The following is a 15,349-nucleotide window of genomic DNA, read 5'->3' on the forward strand; positions in this document are numbered from 1 at the left end:
GTTCATTCACAAATGTCCAATTGCTTTGTTGTGCTGACTTTGAGGGTATGTGCACACGTTGCGGATTTTGTGCGGATTTCGCCTGCATTTTTACACCTGTAGATTCCCATTATGAAATAGGTGTAAAACACTGCGGAATCCGCAGAAAGAATTGACATGCTGCGGAAAATAAACCGCTGCGTTTCCGCGAGGTATTTTCCGCAGCATGTGCACTGAGGATTTGGTTTTCCATAGGATTACATGGTACTGTATAACGCATGGAAAACTGCTGTGAATCCACAGCGCCAAATCCTCTGCAGATCCGCAGGAAAATCCGCAACGTGTGCACATACCCTGAAAGGGTTGTCTGTTAGATTGGACATCAGGGCACATTTACTAAGGGAACGTCTCATGCTGCGCTGCCACATGCATCTGACAGCCATTGTCGCCTACATGGGCTAATGAGGGCACAAGTTTGTGAGAACACGGAATTTGCTGTAATGTTTTTGATGTCAAAAACACTGTGAACCTGATGTGCCCTATTTAATAAGATCCATCAGTTTTTGGGGGACCTGATTGAAACACATCTATCATTTCTGAATTAGCAGCTTTTGAGAACATGGGTGTTTCTGCTTAGTTTCTAAAATACCCAAAATGTAAAGACAAGTCATGATGTGCACAGTGCCTTGTGGCAAAATGGTTTTTATAGTGTTTTTGGAAAATACTATTGACTTTTTCACAGATCCTCAAACACAATGCTCTTTTATGATCTCTACTCTTCAAGTAATATGATCAGATTAATGTTTTAGCGTAAAAGTTAAAAAAAAAAAAAAAACACTTCATACTTACCTTCCGCTGTCTGTCCTCCGGCGTTCTGCTTCTCTGCACTGTGTAAGCACAGCGGCCGGAAAGCAGAGCACAGCGGTGACATCACTGCTCTGCTTTCCGGCCGCTGTGCTTACACAGTGCAGAGAAGCAGAACGCCGAAGGACAGACAACGGAAGGTAAGTATGTATTTTTTTTTTTTACATTTACGCTGGTAACCAGGGTAAACATCGGGTTACTAAGCGCGGCCCTGCGCTTAGTAACCCGATGTTTACCCTGGTTACCAGGGGACCGGCATCGTTGGTCGCTGGAGAGCTGTCTGTGACAGCTCTCCAGTGGCCAAACAGCGATGCTGCAGTGATCGGGATTGTTGTCTGGATTGCTGCAGCGTCGCTAAATGTGAAGGTACCATAAGAATTATCACTTGCTCCTCCACCAACCAGGCTGATTGTTTTTCTCCAGCCAAGGAGATCTCAAGCTAACAATTTTTGAGCAAACAACCCCCCCCCCCCCCCTTTGTCCACCTTCACATTTAATAGTGCAGGGTGCATGTGAAATCTGACATTGTGGGTGATAGGAAAGAGGCTTTCCCCCTAATACAGCTTCCTGTAGCCACAGGCTCCATTTTGTGACATCCCACCCCCTTCCCTGTTCTTTGGCATCTACTTTAGACAGAGAGAAAAACATTCATGTCAAATAAAATGTCTGAAGGAAACAAAGCGTTTCAACAAAACCTTCAGTCATTGCCTTCTCACAACATAAAAAACACAGACCTCTTTTTAGGCATGATATTTATACAACACACCTGTGTATTTAATGGTAATTAGTTGCAAATGTCCATTCTTTATTAGCAAAAAGACAAAAAATCTTGACAACAATGAATTACAATAGATTTCCATGCTTTTTCCAGAATAGATGAGTTTCAATCCTTGCTCAGCCAGATCAGTGTTTGCCTCATGCTGTGCTCCCTTCACTACTAATTTTCAGACCCATTAAGTTCAGGTTCCCTTCAGCCAATATCGATGGGTTCGATTGATGGTCCAATTTGTATGGGAGCGCCATCAACTGATGATAGGGGCAGCTGTCAATCATGTATGTCCAATTTTGGACTGCTGATCGCATTGTTCTCTCTGAGCTAAGCTGACAGCTGACATGTCAGTGGCGCTCTCTTAGAGAGCAGAAGAGTGCTGGGCCGAGCAATCGCTTCTGTTGAACAGTCGGTTTAGATGGCTGTTGGACGGACGATTGGCCAAATCCTCGCTCATCCGACAGTCTTCTCGTGTATGGCCAGCTCTATGGAATACAGATGAAAATAGATTCAAAATAGTCAAAGGTTTTCATGGGTATAATTGCTCTAATTGATTACAGTGCAATCTTCAAGGCCAAGTTCTCACCTTGCATAAATACTGATTTTGTGCTTTTTATCCTTGTGTTTTCTGCAGCGGTTTACACAAAAGTACACAATGTGGCTGTGGGGGCATCATACCATGTGCACGTATGTGGGGGGCATCATCATACTAATCTGAGAGCAGGGCAATATATAGTCCGAGACCTGTAACCCTGATTCCTGCCATGTGTCACTTACTGGGCTGCTTAGTGTAGTTTTGATAAAATCACTGTTTTATCATCATGCGATTATCATTAGAGGAATAGTAAACCTGCTGCAATGCTAGACCTGCAGAAGATAAATTACAGGTTTTATCTAAAATATACAAACAGGTCCAGTATGTAATGTGATTCTGGAGTAAGGGTTTCTTCTCAGACGGTGTAGAAAAAACCTAGTGACCGGTTTACTGTAAGGATTTGTGCACACGATAAACGCTGCAGGTTGAATGCTGCATACTTGTGCAGCGTCCAATCCACAGCATCCAGATGTTACGGCACAGAGGACGGGATTTCAAGAAATCTTATGCCCACTATCAGTGTCGGACTGGTGTGCCAAGGGCCCACCAGTAACATTGACTTTGGGGGCCCACTTTTCACCTGCATACAAATATTATACTACCCTCAGACACAAAGTTACCTATATCTCTACATAATAACAAACTAGCTAGTTTGGTTACTGAATGATGATATGCTATTTTTTTCTGTACAGAGTAAATCATGTGAATTATGCCAAGTACTGCCCATACAGTGGGGTTGGTGGCCCAGACCTGCACAGGGGCCCACCGGGCGATTCCCCTGTTACCCTGTGGGCCAGTCCGAGCCTGCCCACTATTCGTTCACCTATGCCTGTTTATCAGACGAACATGCGGCGCGTCTTTCCAGGACGCAGCATGTCTTTTTATCTTTCTGAGATTCGAGCCTCGCAAGAGAAATTTCACCCGTACAATGTATTAGGGGCGGTGAATCTGCACGGTTCAGGGAACACATGCGAATATCGCTGCGTGTAATAACCGGCAGCAATTGTTCCATATAGAATGGAGGGGTGGGGGCGGGAGCGTCACTTTTTGGTTCTATATATTTTTTCACATTTATATGTTTCCATTACCTAAAAATTAGCTGTAATAAGTTAAAATGTAAAGGGGTTATCCCACAAGGGATATTTATCACTTCTCATCCAATAGGTGATAAATGTCTGATTAACTCAGTTACGAGCTTTAATGGAGCAGTGCCTGAGCGTTACTAATGTCACTGCATTCAGTGGAGTGATTTAGCAGATTTAGCAGATTTTTTAATATGTCTTAAAGGGGTTGTTCAGTCCTGTGACTACAGACTTCTGAATCTTCTGCACGCTGTGAGGATTCTCCAGCGCCGACACAGGGAGCCAGTGGTCATGTAAAGAATGTAATCTGCATACTCCTGGCCACATTCTGACAAGATGGCCGTGGCCTCGCTCAATGCAGGTGAATTGAGTCAAGCCAGAAACCGTCGAGTCGGGAGTATGCATCATATCTTGAAGTGTCACAAAACTTTTGCACAATTCGAAGTTATATAAAACTTTTGTGATGTTTGTGGTTTTTGCACTAGTTTCTGCCAGCTCTGCCAATACTGGGCACAATGCCAGTCTTAATTGGGTCCAGAATATCATATAAACCTAGAAGACACATAAAATGAAACTAAAAGCAGTGATTTAATACCTTTTTAGCTTCAGAAAATAGTATTCTCAGAACTTAACGTAAACCTCAGCTGATACGTACTGCCCACACCGTGTGCAGCATGTGTCAGACACTAGATATATCCACTCGGCCAGGTATGTTTCACTCCGGAACACTGTGATGTCCGACTAGTCTACAGTGCGGTCTTTATCACCAGCGGCTTTTAAAGAATGTTTTTCTCTGAAACGCCGCTGTGTTTCAGAGTCAGACATACCTGTTTGAATTAATTTAACCAGCGTCTGATACATGCTGCCTACGGATTGGGCAACATGTGTAACGTGGCAAATGGTGGTAGCCGAGGGTGAGATATAGCAAGGTACCTATATCATAGGGGCACATTATGCACTTATTGGCTTTTATCTGCTAGCTGGGTGGTATGCTGGCATGTTATGACATCTGAATTGTATCTATCATTTTTTGATCATGTTGCTCTATAGTAGTACCAGTAAATTCCCAATACTTATATGGGGCCAATGATATGGTGTTATCAAGATGTTGCTGAGTGTGGCAGGGTGTGGCCGCCATGATTTGATGCATCCATCACCCAGAGCTGATAGGCCTGATGTTCCAAGAATTATTGGCATGTTTGACAACAAATCCAATGTTGTACAAAGAATCCTCAGGAAACACTGGGATACTAAGAGCTGATCCCGAGTTAAGAGATTTCATCCCACCAACCCCTAAAATTACTTACCGGAAGGTTAGATCCATCAGAGACCGATTGGTCCACAGTTTCTACGAAAAAGGGAAACCACCTGGCACGTGGTTAGACCGCAAACCGTGTGGTACTTTTAGATGTGGAGACTGTAAGTTCTGCCCGTGGGTTAGAAGGGAGAAATCCTTTTGGGGTACCACATCAGAAAGGGTCTATTTTATTTGAGACTTTGCAAACTGTAAGACAGAAGGGGTAGTATACATGGCTTCCTGCTTGTGTCCACTCAATTATGTCGGGAAAACAAAAAGGGACCTACGCAGGCGCATTGGCAAACATCTTGGTGACATCAAGCACAAAAGGGATACACCTCTAGCAAAACATGTTAGGTTTGTTCATCAAGATGATCCCAAGGTGCTGTCATTCTGTGTCCTTGAGGTAGTGCGACGGAACCCATGGGGTGGGAATTTAAATAAACTTCTTCTTCAAAAAGAATGTCAATAGATATTCAAACTACGAACTCTTGTGCCGGATTGCTTAAATGAGCAACAAAATTATTGTTGCTTTATGATTCAAATGTCCTTTATCACTAGCCAGAATCAAGACTGTTAGGTTTTATCCAGTCATTATATCGCATATCTTTCTATATATCTTTTGTTAATCTTTGGCATTATTTTCTTTCCTTGTCTTAGATACCTGGTATTATGGGGGCACTATTCTGATTAAAAAAAATGTATGGCTATCTGTGTAAATATGTGCTCCTGTTTGTAACATTGCAGCTTTAGAATGCAAATATATGCTCCTTCTTGTAACATTGTGTTTAAATGTAGTCCGGGTGGCAGTGTGTGTAATAGATTGCGTTTGTATGTTGGTGCATATAGGGCAATGTCTATACTTTAGCAGGATATGTTGCCTTGGGGGGATGATCCGGACACAAAGCGTGGGCCCTACACACTGGTTGGCTGCTATACACATGGGTTAACACTGTGCTTAATTACGCAGTTTCCCTGTTGGCGGCGCATGCGCGGTAGTGTTTGGCTGTTTGCCATAATATAGCTGATGTAAGACCGACGCATGCGCTGTATGCAGTGTGTAGTGATCTTATCGGTTCATGTGACCTGTACATCTAGCATCTCCCAGGAGGGGGAGCATGTGCACTGTAGATTGGTGCGACTTGCCTTCAAGGTAATGGCGCTGCTCACCCCAATGCAGGGCTCTCTCATAGACCGTTTGGAGGAGTGGCGAATCTGGGTATACCCGCCAAACAGGAAGCAGCTGGCATACCACATTAAGGAGGATGTTTCTATGTGTAGTCTGCAGCCTTTTTTTTGGACAACTCTCTACTGTCATGTGATTATTGAATCTCTCCTGATGAACCCGTGTGTAGGGGAAACACGTCGAGAGTCTATTTGTTTCATGTGAGGAGTCTCTTCATCGGGACCCTAAACTGTCTATACACCACAGACTAACAGATGAGTATAAATTGTATTATCAAGGTACCTATATCATAGGGGCACATTATGCACCTATTGGCTTTTTTCTGCTACCTGGGTGGTATGCTGGCATGTTATGACATCTGAATTGCATCTATCATTTTTTGAGCATGTTGCTCTATAGTAGTACCAGTAAATTCCCAATACTTATATGGGGCCAATGATATGGTGTTATCAAGATGTTGCTGAGTCCCTAGACGCCTATTCTGTACGTGTTTATACACCTGATATTGTGTACATGGGGGATGAATGACATATTCTGTCTCATCTCTTACATCACATTTCTGGTTGGTCCCATTCATTTTATACAACACAATATACCATTACACGATTGTGACAGGCCGTCTGGCCTTCTATTTCCAACTATCATCTTATAGGGTATAAGCAGGAGATTAGGGACAGCCACCGTACGAGCGGGGGCGCCATTCTCGTGTTAGGGTGCCAACCTCTGCATCTAGGTAGGCAGATATATAGGTGTTTTTTGTAGTGTCTAGGGAAATATCACCCATTTCTACACATCTATTGAATGAGTAAGCGGCAGCACTCTCTTGTCACTGGTTCAAGGTACTACTGCATGATATCTTAAGGTGGGCTTACATCTCTATCTTTTCTAATAGAGGTTATTAGTGCCTGGGTAGATATCATCCTAGTCATACCAGGGGAAGATATCCCCTTACAATTTTCTATAGCCCAAACCATATAGGCTATTCTACTTTAGGGTATTTCTACCTATTTGTTCTTAATCAATATTTAATAAAGGTTATATACATTTTTACAGGGTTTCTTTTCTGTAAACCGGTGTTCTTCCCTTGTTGGTTATTTAGTTTGTGAGAAGTCTTTCCTGCCCTGGCATAATACATGAAGATGGGGTCCTGGCTGGGTGTGTGGACCTTAGCTTCGGGATGTCACACCCTTGCAGGCAGCATGGTTGCCGGTGACTTTGGCTGGCCAGGACCAGGTTTTACAAAGCTCAATGAGAGAGACAACTACTTAAAATGGAACGGTCTTTTACCGAACAGTAACTTGGTGGGAGTTATGTACAAAAGATAGTGGGTGCATAACTTCATGAACATTTCACTTAATACATGGAACATCTTCCTACACATTTTCTTTCTTCCCTTACTTAGTCCTCTGACTTCACCATCATTCAGCATGGTACTTCATAACCTTCCCTCAACCTCCTATTAAAAGTGAATATGATCTCTGCCACAGTAGTTGGGTATAGACAGAACACGTTGAACAGAGCTGTGCTGTTCTGCTAAGTTCATTGCTTACATCCAATCAACTCCACAGTTGAAAACAGCTGTGTAGTGTGGGTGCTGGATGATGGACCCCCATCTATCTGATAAGATAAAGCTATCTGATCTGGAGGCCATCAGTATCTTAAAGAGAACCTGACGCTTGATTCACATTGCTCAATTTTCAGACAGCATGACTTAGGGCCTGGCAGCACAATTGCAACCAGGTTTTTTTTTCTCTGAATCGTTTCAGTGTTTTAGAAGAAGCATAGTTTAAAGATTCGGCAAGATGTGTTGAGATTACCCCTCCACACTGCTCAATCTCCTGTAGTGTGGCGGTGAGACGTTGCATCAGACTCATTCCATCTCTGTCAGCTGGATCTTTAAACTTAGGCAGTGATTCACGTTGTGCATAGTTTGCGCAGCTAAAATCAAGTGACAGGTTGCCTTTAATTACATGAAAGCCCTTCAACTCTTGCTTTTCAAGAAACTGAATTTTTTTTTTATCAAAAGGCTATATTTGTCTTCCTCAGAAACTCATAGGATTGTGTTAAAATGCCTTCTGATAGCTGTCTCTAATGATTCCATCATACACCTGAATGCTCAACTCAAGAGCTGATTCTTCTCATATCTTCCAATGTAGGAGAGTCAGGAGGCCACCATCCCAATTTAGCAGACTTTAACATAATGGATATGGAGCCAGCTTAATTCCTTTATGTATATTGCTGTGCACAATCTCAGCAGTCTGTGCAATGTACACAGTCTCCCTGATTCACCAACACACTTAACATTTGTCTTTTACCAGGAGATAATTATATTAAGTGATAGCACATGTGACAAGTCAAACAGTGATCTCCCCATGTCTAGCATGCAAAATAAGCACCACACTTGACTGCGTATCACCAAGATTGGTCCTTCATTCTAATGACATCATCCACCCCACTCAATACCAAATTCCCCATAAAAAATGCTTAGTACCGAACGAATTAAGACATGACCATTCTTTTCTTTGGATAAATTGGCCACAGCGGCCATTTTATTGACAAAACAAGCATAAATAACACCAATTATACAATTGTGTAAAAAACTTGAGGGGAGGGTTCTTGGAGCTAAAAAATCTGGCACACCATGGGCCCCCCCACAAACTTATAACAAAAACCTTCTTTACCCTCAGCCGTAACCACCAGCTCGAGGGACCATGTAACCCGTTTCCGGGCAAACAAACTCCAAAGCTCTCGAGGTAAACTCCCCTTCCAGAGCCCGTAAACCAAAGCCAGATCAACCCCACAAAACCTCAACTCCAAGAACCCCACCCCCCCGCCAAACCAGCCACTGTGACGACAATATGAACATGAACTCCCTAGAAGTAAATAACCTGGTTAATTCCAGATGCCCCAACCCAAACTAATCACCCAAGCCCCAACCCCAAAAAAGGGAGGGTGGGTGGGTCTTCTCTCCTTGCTGATGCAACGTGCAGTGTCCCTTCCCGCGCTTTTTGCCCCAAAACCCGCCCCTCCTCAACCTAAGCACCCGCTCCGTTTTATCCCCTTTGAACCAATCCCACTGCGCTTATTACAGCCCCCCCCCCCCACTTGTTTATAGATCAAAGTAAAAAAATTGGCTATAGACATTTAATATCTCAGTAACAGTTCTCATAACTAATAGATTAAATTGCTAAACCTGCCAATAGGTGATCTAATGTACACGGGAACTTCATGACTCTCCACAGCTTAAAGCTGTTACACATAACTAGTTATTGAACCCGTTCTACGCCTGGGTGGTGAGCATTTATATTGGTATATGGTCTCCATCCTGGTATGTTTCTTTCATCCTGCGCCCTAATCTTGTCATGTGCTGCTACCATCTTGCGCCCCCATCCTGTCATGTGCAGCCCCCATCTTGTTTTGTGTGCCTCCATCTTGTGATGTGCTACTGTCTTCCTGAGCACTCATCCTGTCATGTGCTCCAATCCTGTACCCCAATGCTGTCATGTGGTGGTCCCATCCTGTACCCCAATCCTGTCATGTGGTGGTCCCATCCTGTACCCCAATCCTGTCATGTGGTGCTCCCATACTCCACCCCAATCCTGTCATGTGCTGCTACCATCATGCGCCCCCTTTCTGTCATGTGCTGCTCCCATCCTGTGCCCTTATCCTGCCATGTGCTGCTCCTATCCTGTGCCCCCATCCTGTCATGTGCTGCTCACATCCTGTCATGTGCTGCTGCCATCCTGCTCCCCCATTCTGTCATATGCTGCTCCCATCCTACTTCCCCTTTCTGACATGTGCTGCTCCCATCCTGTGACCCCATGCTATCATGCTTTGCTCCCATCTTGAGCCCCCATTCTGTCATGTACTCCTCCCATCCTACGCCCCAGTTTTGTCATATGCTGCTACCATCCTGCGGCCACATTTTGTAATTTGCTGCTCTCATCCTGCGCCCCCATCATGTCATGTGCTGCTGCCATCCTGCACCCCTGTTCTGTCATGTGCTGCCCTATTCTGTCATGTGCTGCTCCCATCCTGCGCTACAGTTCTGTAATGTGCTACTCCCATCCTGTGCCCCCACTCTGTCATGTGATGCTTGCATCCTGCACCCCGTTCTGTCATGTGCTGCTGCCATCCTGCACCCCCGTTCTGTCATGTGCTGCCCTATTCTGTCATGTGCTGCTCCCATCCTGCGCCATTGTTCTGTAATTTGCTGCTCCCATCCATATGCCCCATACGCTGCTCCATAAAGGTTGATGGCCCCCATAAGATGCTCCATAGTATATGCTCTGTATGCTGCTCCATAAAGGTTGATGGCCCCCATAAGATGCTCCATAGTATTATATGCTCTGTATGCTGCTGCAATAAAAAAAAAAATAACATACTCCCCTATCGTCGCTGGGCGCCGAGTGCTGGGGGGCCTGAGTAGGCGGGGACACCGGCGCGCTGTGGGGGTCAGGTGCCTGAGTCGGCACTAGCTCAGGCCCACGGCACTTGCTATAGTCACCTGGCCCTGATCCACTGCTGCGTGCCGCTCCGTCTTCCGGGTCCTCTGGCTGTGACTGTTCAGTCAGAGGGCGGCGCGCATTAAGCGCGTCATCGCGTCCTCTGAACTGAACGTCAAAGGCAGAGGATGTCGAGGATGGAGCAGCGCGCATCGGTGGAACGGGACAGGTGAATATAGCCGGACCCATTGCACGGCGTTAATTGCGACATTTTCGCCGTGCAACGCAGTCCGTTAGCGTTAACCCATTTACGCAATGTGAACCTAGCCTAATTGTGGGGAGAGTAGAGGACAATGTGAGCTGTCTTCAGCACCCGGCGCCTGAGAACAGAGCAAAGTGTGCTGGCTTGTCTCAGGTGTAGATGCGCGTGATACTGATGCGGCACACGTATGAAACACAGGGCATCTCCGATACTGTTTTTTTCCAGTACCGTAAATATTAGGACATGTGATGGAGGCCTAAGATGGATGACTGACTACCAGAAAGAGCTGAAAGAATGAGGGGGTGACCTCCTACTGTGACTATCTGCCAGGAAGAGATGAGTGACGAATAAACACCCTTACTGTCACTGACTTCTAGGGACAGCTGAGAGAGACAGCGGGACAACGGAGTGACCAGATGACAGGTCAATGATCCCTTAATGACCTAATGGCCAATAATGGTTGATGGCAGAAACAGTACTCTGGAGTATAAACCATTGAGAAAGAAAATCAGGAGCGGGATTATGGCTGGTGGTGTTGGAGTTTCCTTTTTGGCTGGAGGAACATTGCATCTGTCCTATATCACACTGGCATAAAAAAGTATCAAGATTTAATAGTATTTTCATTACCATCATAAACAGAATATCAAATGCAACCCAAAGGATGTCCTATATACGACGGTCTACCCAACCATGGACCGCTTCCTGCCTCTCAGTCTGACTTCGTCCAGTTTTTTAATGACGGGGCTGGATTTCTTGGAGGCGGCTGTGTAGCTTTGGAGCAGAGCTCTGAACACGTCCTCTGTCTGGGGGTGAGTGCTGAGGAAAGCCTTTTCCAAAACATAAAGGTCGACACCTTTATCTTCTGGGAGAGCAGAGATGAAGCTCAGGCCGAAATCGATCAGCACCAGGTTCAGGTCCGGATGTGAAGGCCGTAGGAGCATGTTCGAGGTGGTCAGGTCCCCATGGACGACATCCTCATCATGCATCCAGGCCAATATCTGACCAATCCTTTCTGCAAGGCTGTACAGGCTGCTGCCATGTTCTTGCGCTGTCATTATGAAGTCCCGAACAGTGACTGATCCTTCTATATCCTCCAGGTAGATGCAGTTAGAGACATAATCAACAAAATAAACCACAGGAGTGGCAATACCTGCCTTCCTGCACCTGAAGATTGAGCGCACCTCCTGGGCGGTCCGCCGGTGTGTCAGCTTCTCGTCCAGGGGAAACGCTCCTTCACTACAGCCGCTTTCCCCAGGAAACTTCCCCGGTACACCCGAGCCTCAGCCCCCTGCTTCATGAGCTGCAGCCCCCCAGGTACCGCCGAGTCCGCTCCCTGCTTATGCTGTCCACGCTGTTCTCCACAGCATTCATGGTAAAGGGTAAACCCAAGCATCCTGTAGTGAAAGCATGAACAGGTTGTCTAACAGGGTAGATCAGAGGCAGAGGTACCAAGTTACCAGCCATAGTGGGGACAGCCAGCATACCAGGTATGGTATGGTGCTCCATCTGTGTCATTGACGAGAAGGCAATTGATCTTTGCTGAATTGGGGGAGACTCGGGGTTTTGGTTTCCCTTCCGAGAGATTGTGTACTGGTTAGGGTCTTTACCATCCTTACGCAGCATGTCCGGCAAGGTCTGTCTTTGAGCATTTATAAACCAGTTGGAAATCTACATGTACAGCACTGCTAAGACTTTGCATGGTATTGCAGAGCAGCCCCATGTAAGGCAATAAGGCCACGCTGCAATACCACAAAGTCAAGAGAGGCACTATTTAAGGGGGCAAATCATTTTTCTTTCAATCTTTTTTTTTTTTTTTTTGCAACAAGTACAAAAACATTGACTGGTTCCAGAAAACCAATTTTGTTACCCCTATCACCGCTATTGTGTCATTATTATACAACTATCCTAAAATACTGGCTTCAAAGGAGAACCACTATGTACTCATATATAAGAAATCATTGGGGGTCGTACCTGCAGCACTGTGAGACGAGTCTGTAGAGATAACATATCTTTCTCCGTGTCTGAGGGATAAGCATTGTGTCTGTGCTCATACAACCAGTCGTGTAGGACTTTCACAGCCTCTTTCGGCAGATTGCCTCTGCGCTTCCTCTTTGACCCGGGAACTTCCAGCTCCACGCTGTCATGCTCACTGTCAGTCAGGATACATTCCTTTATGTTGGCCATAATTGGTCCTGTGGTGAGAAACATTGGGTCAAACAATGGTAGAGATATACACAGCATGAAAAATGTATGTTCTACATAGTGTAGAAATGGCCGTCATGAACAATCTACCAGGACTGAAAGGCATCACTGCACTACAGGAGTCTGGTTTCTTCCTGAAAATGGCCAGAGAGTGGTGAGGGGCTTCATTTACACATGAGGGTCATCCTACTTAGCATTGTCTAGACTTCCTTCAATCAGACATCACATACCTAAAGGATACACCATAAATATTTGATAGATATGGGTCTTAAAAGGCAATATCATGTGCATAAGCCATAAAACATAGAAATAATAAAATAGTGAAAAATAGAAGTATGTAAACTACTAATCTCATGGGACTCCTATAAGTAAACAGACAATCATTGGTCGACTGTCACCGTATAAAGGCTGGCCATGCAAAAATATTGAAAACCATTGGCTCTGACAGCTATCTTCCTTACGCCCTACACAGCAACTCAGCTGAGCATTCCTGTATTCCCCATGGGGAGGGTAGATTTAAGGTACCTTCACACTGAACGATATCGCTAGCGATCCGTGACGTTGCAGCGTCCCGGATAGCGATATCATTGAGTTTGGCACGCAGCAGCGATCAGGATCCTGCTGTGACATCATTGGTCAGAGCAGAAAGGCCACAACTTTATTTCGTCGCTGGCTCTCCCGCAGACATTGCTGAATCGGCGTGTGTGATGCCGATTCAGCGATGTCTTCACTGGTAACCAGGGTAAACATCGGGTTACTAAGCGCAGGGCCGTGCTTAGTAACCCGATGTTTACCCTGGTTACCAGTGTAAATGTAAAAAAAAAAAAACACTACATACTTACATTCCGGTATCTGTGGCGTCCTCCGGCGTTCTGCTGTCCTGCACTGTGTCAGCGCTGGCTGGCCGTAAAGCAGAGCACAGCGGTGACATCACCGCTCTGCTTTACGGACGGCGCTTACAGTGCAGGGAAGCATAGTAACATAGTAACATAGTTAGTAAGTCCGAAAAAAGACATTTGTCCATCCAGTTCAGCCTATATTCCATCATAATAAATCCCCTGATCTACGTCCTTCTACAGAACCTAATAATTGTAAGATACAATATTGTTCTGCTCTAGGAAGACATCCAGGCCTCTCTTGAACTCCTCGACTGAGTTTGCCATCACCACCTCCTCAGGCAAGCAATTCCAGATTCTCACTGCCCTTTCAGTAAAGAATCCTCTTCTATGTTGGTGGAAAAACCTTCTCTCTTCCAGACGCAAAGAATGCCCCCTTGTGCCCGTCACCTTCCTTGGTATAAACAGATCCTCAGCGAGATATTTGTATTGTCCCCTTATATACTTATACATGATTATTACATCGCCCCTCAGTCGTCTTTTTTCTAGACTAAATAATCCTAATTTCGCTAATCTATCTGGGTATTGTAGTTCTCCCATCCCCTTTATTAATTTTGTTGCCCTCCTTTGTACTCTCTCTAGTTCCATTATATCCTTCTTGAGCACCGGTGCCCAAAACTGGACACAGTACTCCATGTGCGGTCTAACTAGGGATTTGTACAGAGGCAGTATAATGCTCTCATCATGTGTATCCAGACCTCTTTTAATGCACCCCATGATCCTGTTTGCCTTGGCAGCTGCTGCCTGGCACTGGCTGCTCCAGGTAAGTTTATCATTAACTAGGATCCCCAAGTCCTTCTCCCTGTCAGATTTACCCAGTGGTTTCTTGTTCAGTGTGTAATGGTGATATTGATTCCTTCTTCCCATGTGTATAACCTTACATTTATCATTGATAAACCTCATCTGCCACCTGTCAGCCCAAGTTTCCAACTTATCCAGATCCATCTGTAGCAGAATACTATCTTCTCTAGTATTAACTGCTTTACATAGTTTTGTATCATCTGCAAATATCGATATTTTACTGTGTAAACCTTCTACCAGATCATTTAATGAATATGTCTGTGTGACAGCTCTCCAGTGACCACACAGCGATGCTGCAGCGATCGGCATCGTTGTCTTGATCGCTGCAGCGTCGCTAAATGTGACGGGCAGCACGGTGGCGCAGTGGTTAGCACTCCAGCCTTGCAGCGCTGGGGTCCTGGGTTCTAATCCCACCCAGGACATCTGCAAAGAGTTTGTATGTTCTCTCTGTGTTTGCGTGGGTTTCCTCCGGGCACTCTGGTTTCCTCCCACATTCCAAAGACATACTGATAGGGATTCTAGATTGTGAGCCCCATCGGGGACAGTGATGATAATGTGTGCAAAACTGTAAAGCGCTGCGGAATATGTTAGCGCTATATAAAAATAAAGATTATTATTATTACCTTTAGCCTCAGCCAGAATTACCAGTAGTCAGTTAGAACAGATCCAACTGCAATCCATTGACAAACAAGTTGTCCAGACTAAAAAAAAAAAAAAACATTATTTCAACTGGATACATTTTTTTAACATTGAAAGCTAAATGGCCATCCATTTGAAACTGATCAATAAGGAAAAAATGGATGGCCAGTTAACAGATCTGTTTTCCATAGACTTCAATGTTAAAAGACCAGATCCAGTTTAAATCAATTTTACTTAGCACAACTTTCTGACAATAAATTGCTGCTGGATCCGTTCTACTGAAAGGCTCTGTTCACATGTACAGTAATCAAAGGCGATGTTCACATTTCCAC

At 44.9% G+C, this 15,349-nt stretch overlaps 1 protein-coding gene and 1 pseudogene across 1 annotated transcript; both read right to left on the minus strand.

Moving 5' to 3' along the window:
* Positions 1-1,457: 1,457 nt before the first annotated feature.
* LOC138667641 (homeobox protein AKR-like) lies at positions 1,458-12,667 on the minus strand. Its single transcript, XM_069755767.1, has 2 exons — positions 12,451-12,667; positions 1,458-2,097 (listed from the first exon to the last, which is right to left on the minus strand). The coding sequence occupies exons 1-2, from the start codon at positions 12,661-12,663 to the stop codon at positions 1,960-1,962; spliced, it is 351 nt and encodes a 116-aa protein (XP_069611868.1). The 5' UTR covers positions 12,664-12,667; the 3' UTR covers positions 1,458-1,959.
* LOC138667890 (EKC/KEOPS complex subunit Tp53rkb pseudogene) lies at positions 11,071-12,102 on the minus strand (annotated as a pseudogene).
* Positions 12,668-15,349: the final 2,682 nt, after the last annotated feature.

The sequence above is a fragment of the Ranitomeya imitator genome, chromosome 2 (genome assembly GCF_032444005.1).
Source record: "Ranitomeya imitator isolate aRanImi1 chromosome 2, aRanImi1.pri, whole genome shotgun sequence".
Classification (NCBI taxonomy): domain Eukaryota; kingdom Metazoa; phylum Chordata; class Amphibia; order Anura; family Dendrobatidae; genus Ranitomeya; species Ranitomeya imitator.

Bases quoted from the DNA above. Each gene is read 5' to 3' on its own strand.
- LOC138667641 (XM_069755767.1), bottom strand. From the start codon at position 12,663: ATGGCCAACATAAAGGAATGTATCCTGACTGACAGTGAGCATGACAGC. The intron at 2,098-12,450 runs GTACGACCCCCA...TGTATTCCATAG, and splicing joins CTCGTCTCACAGTGCTGCAG to AGCTGGCCATACACGAGAAG.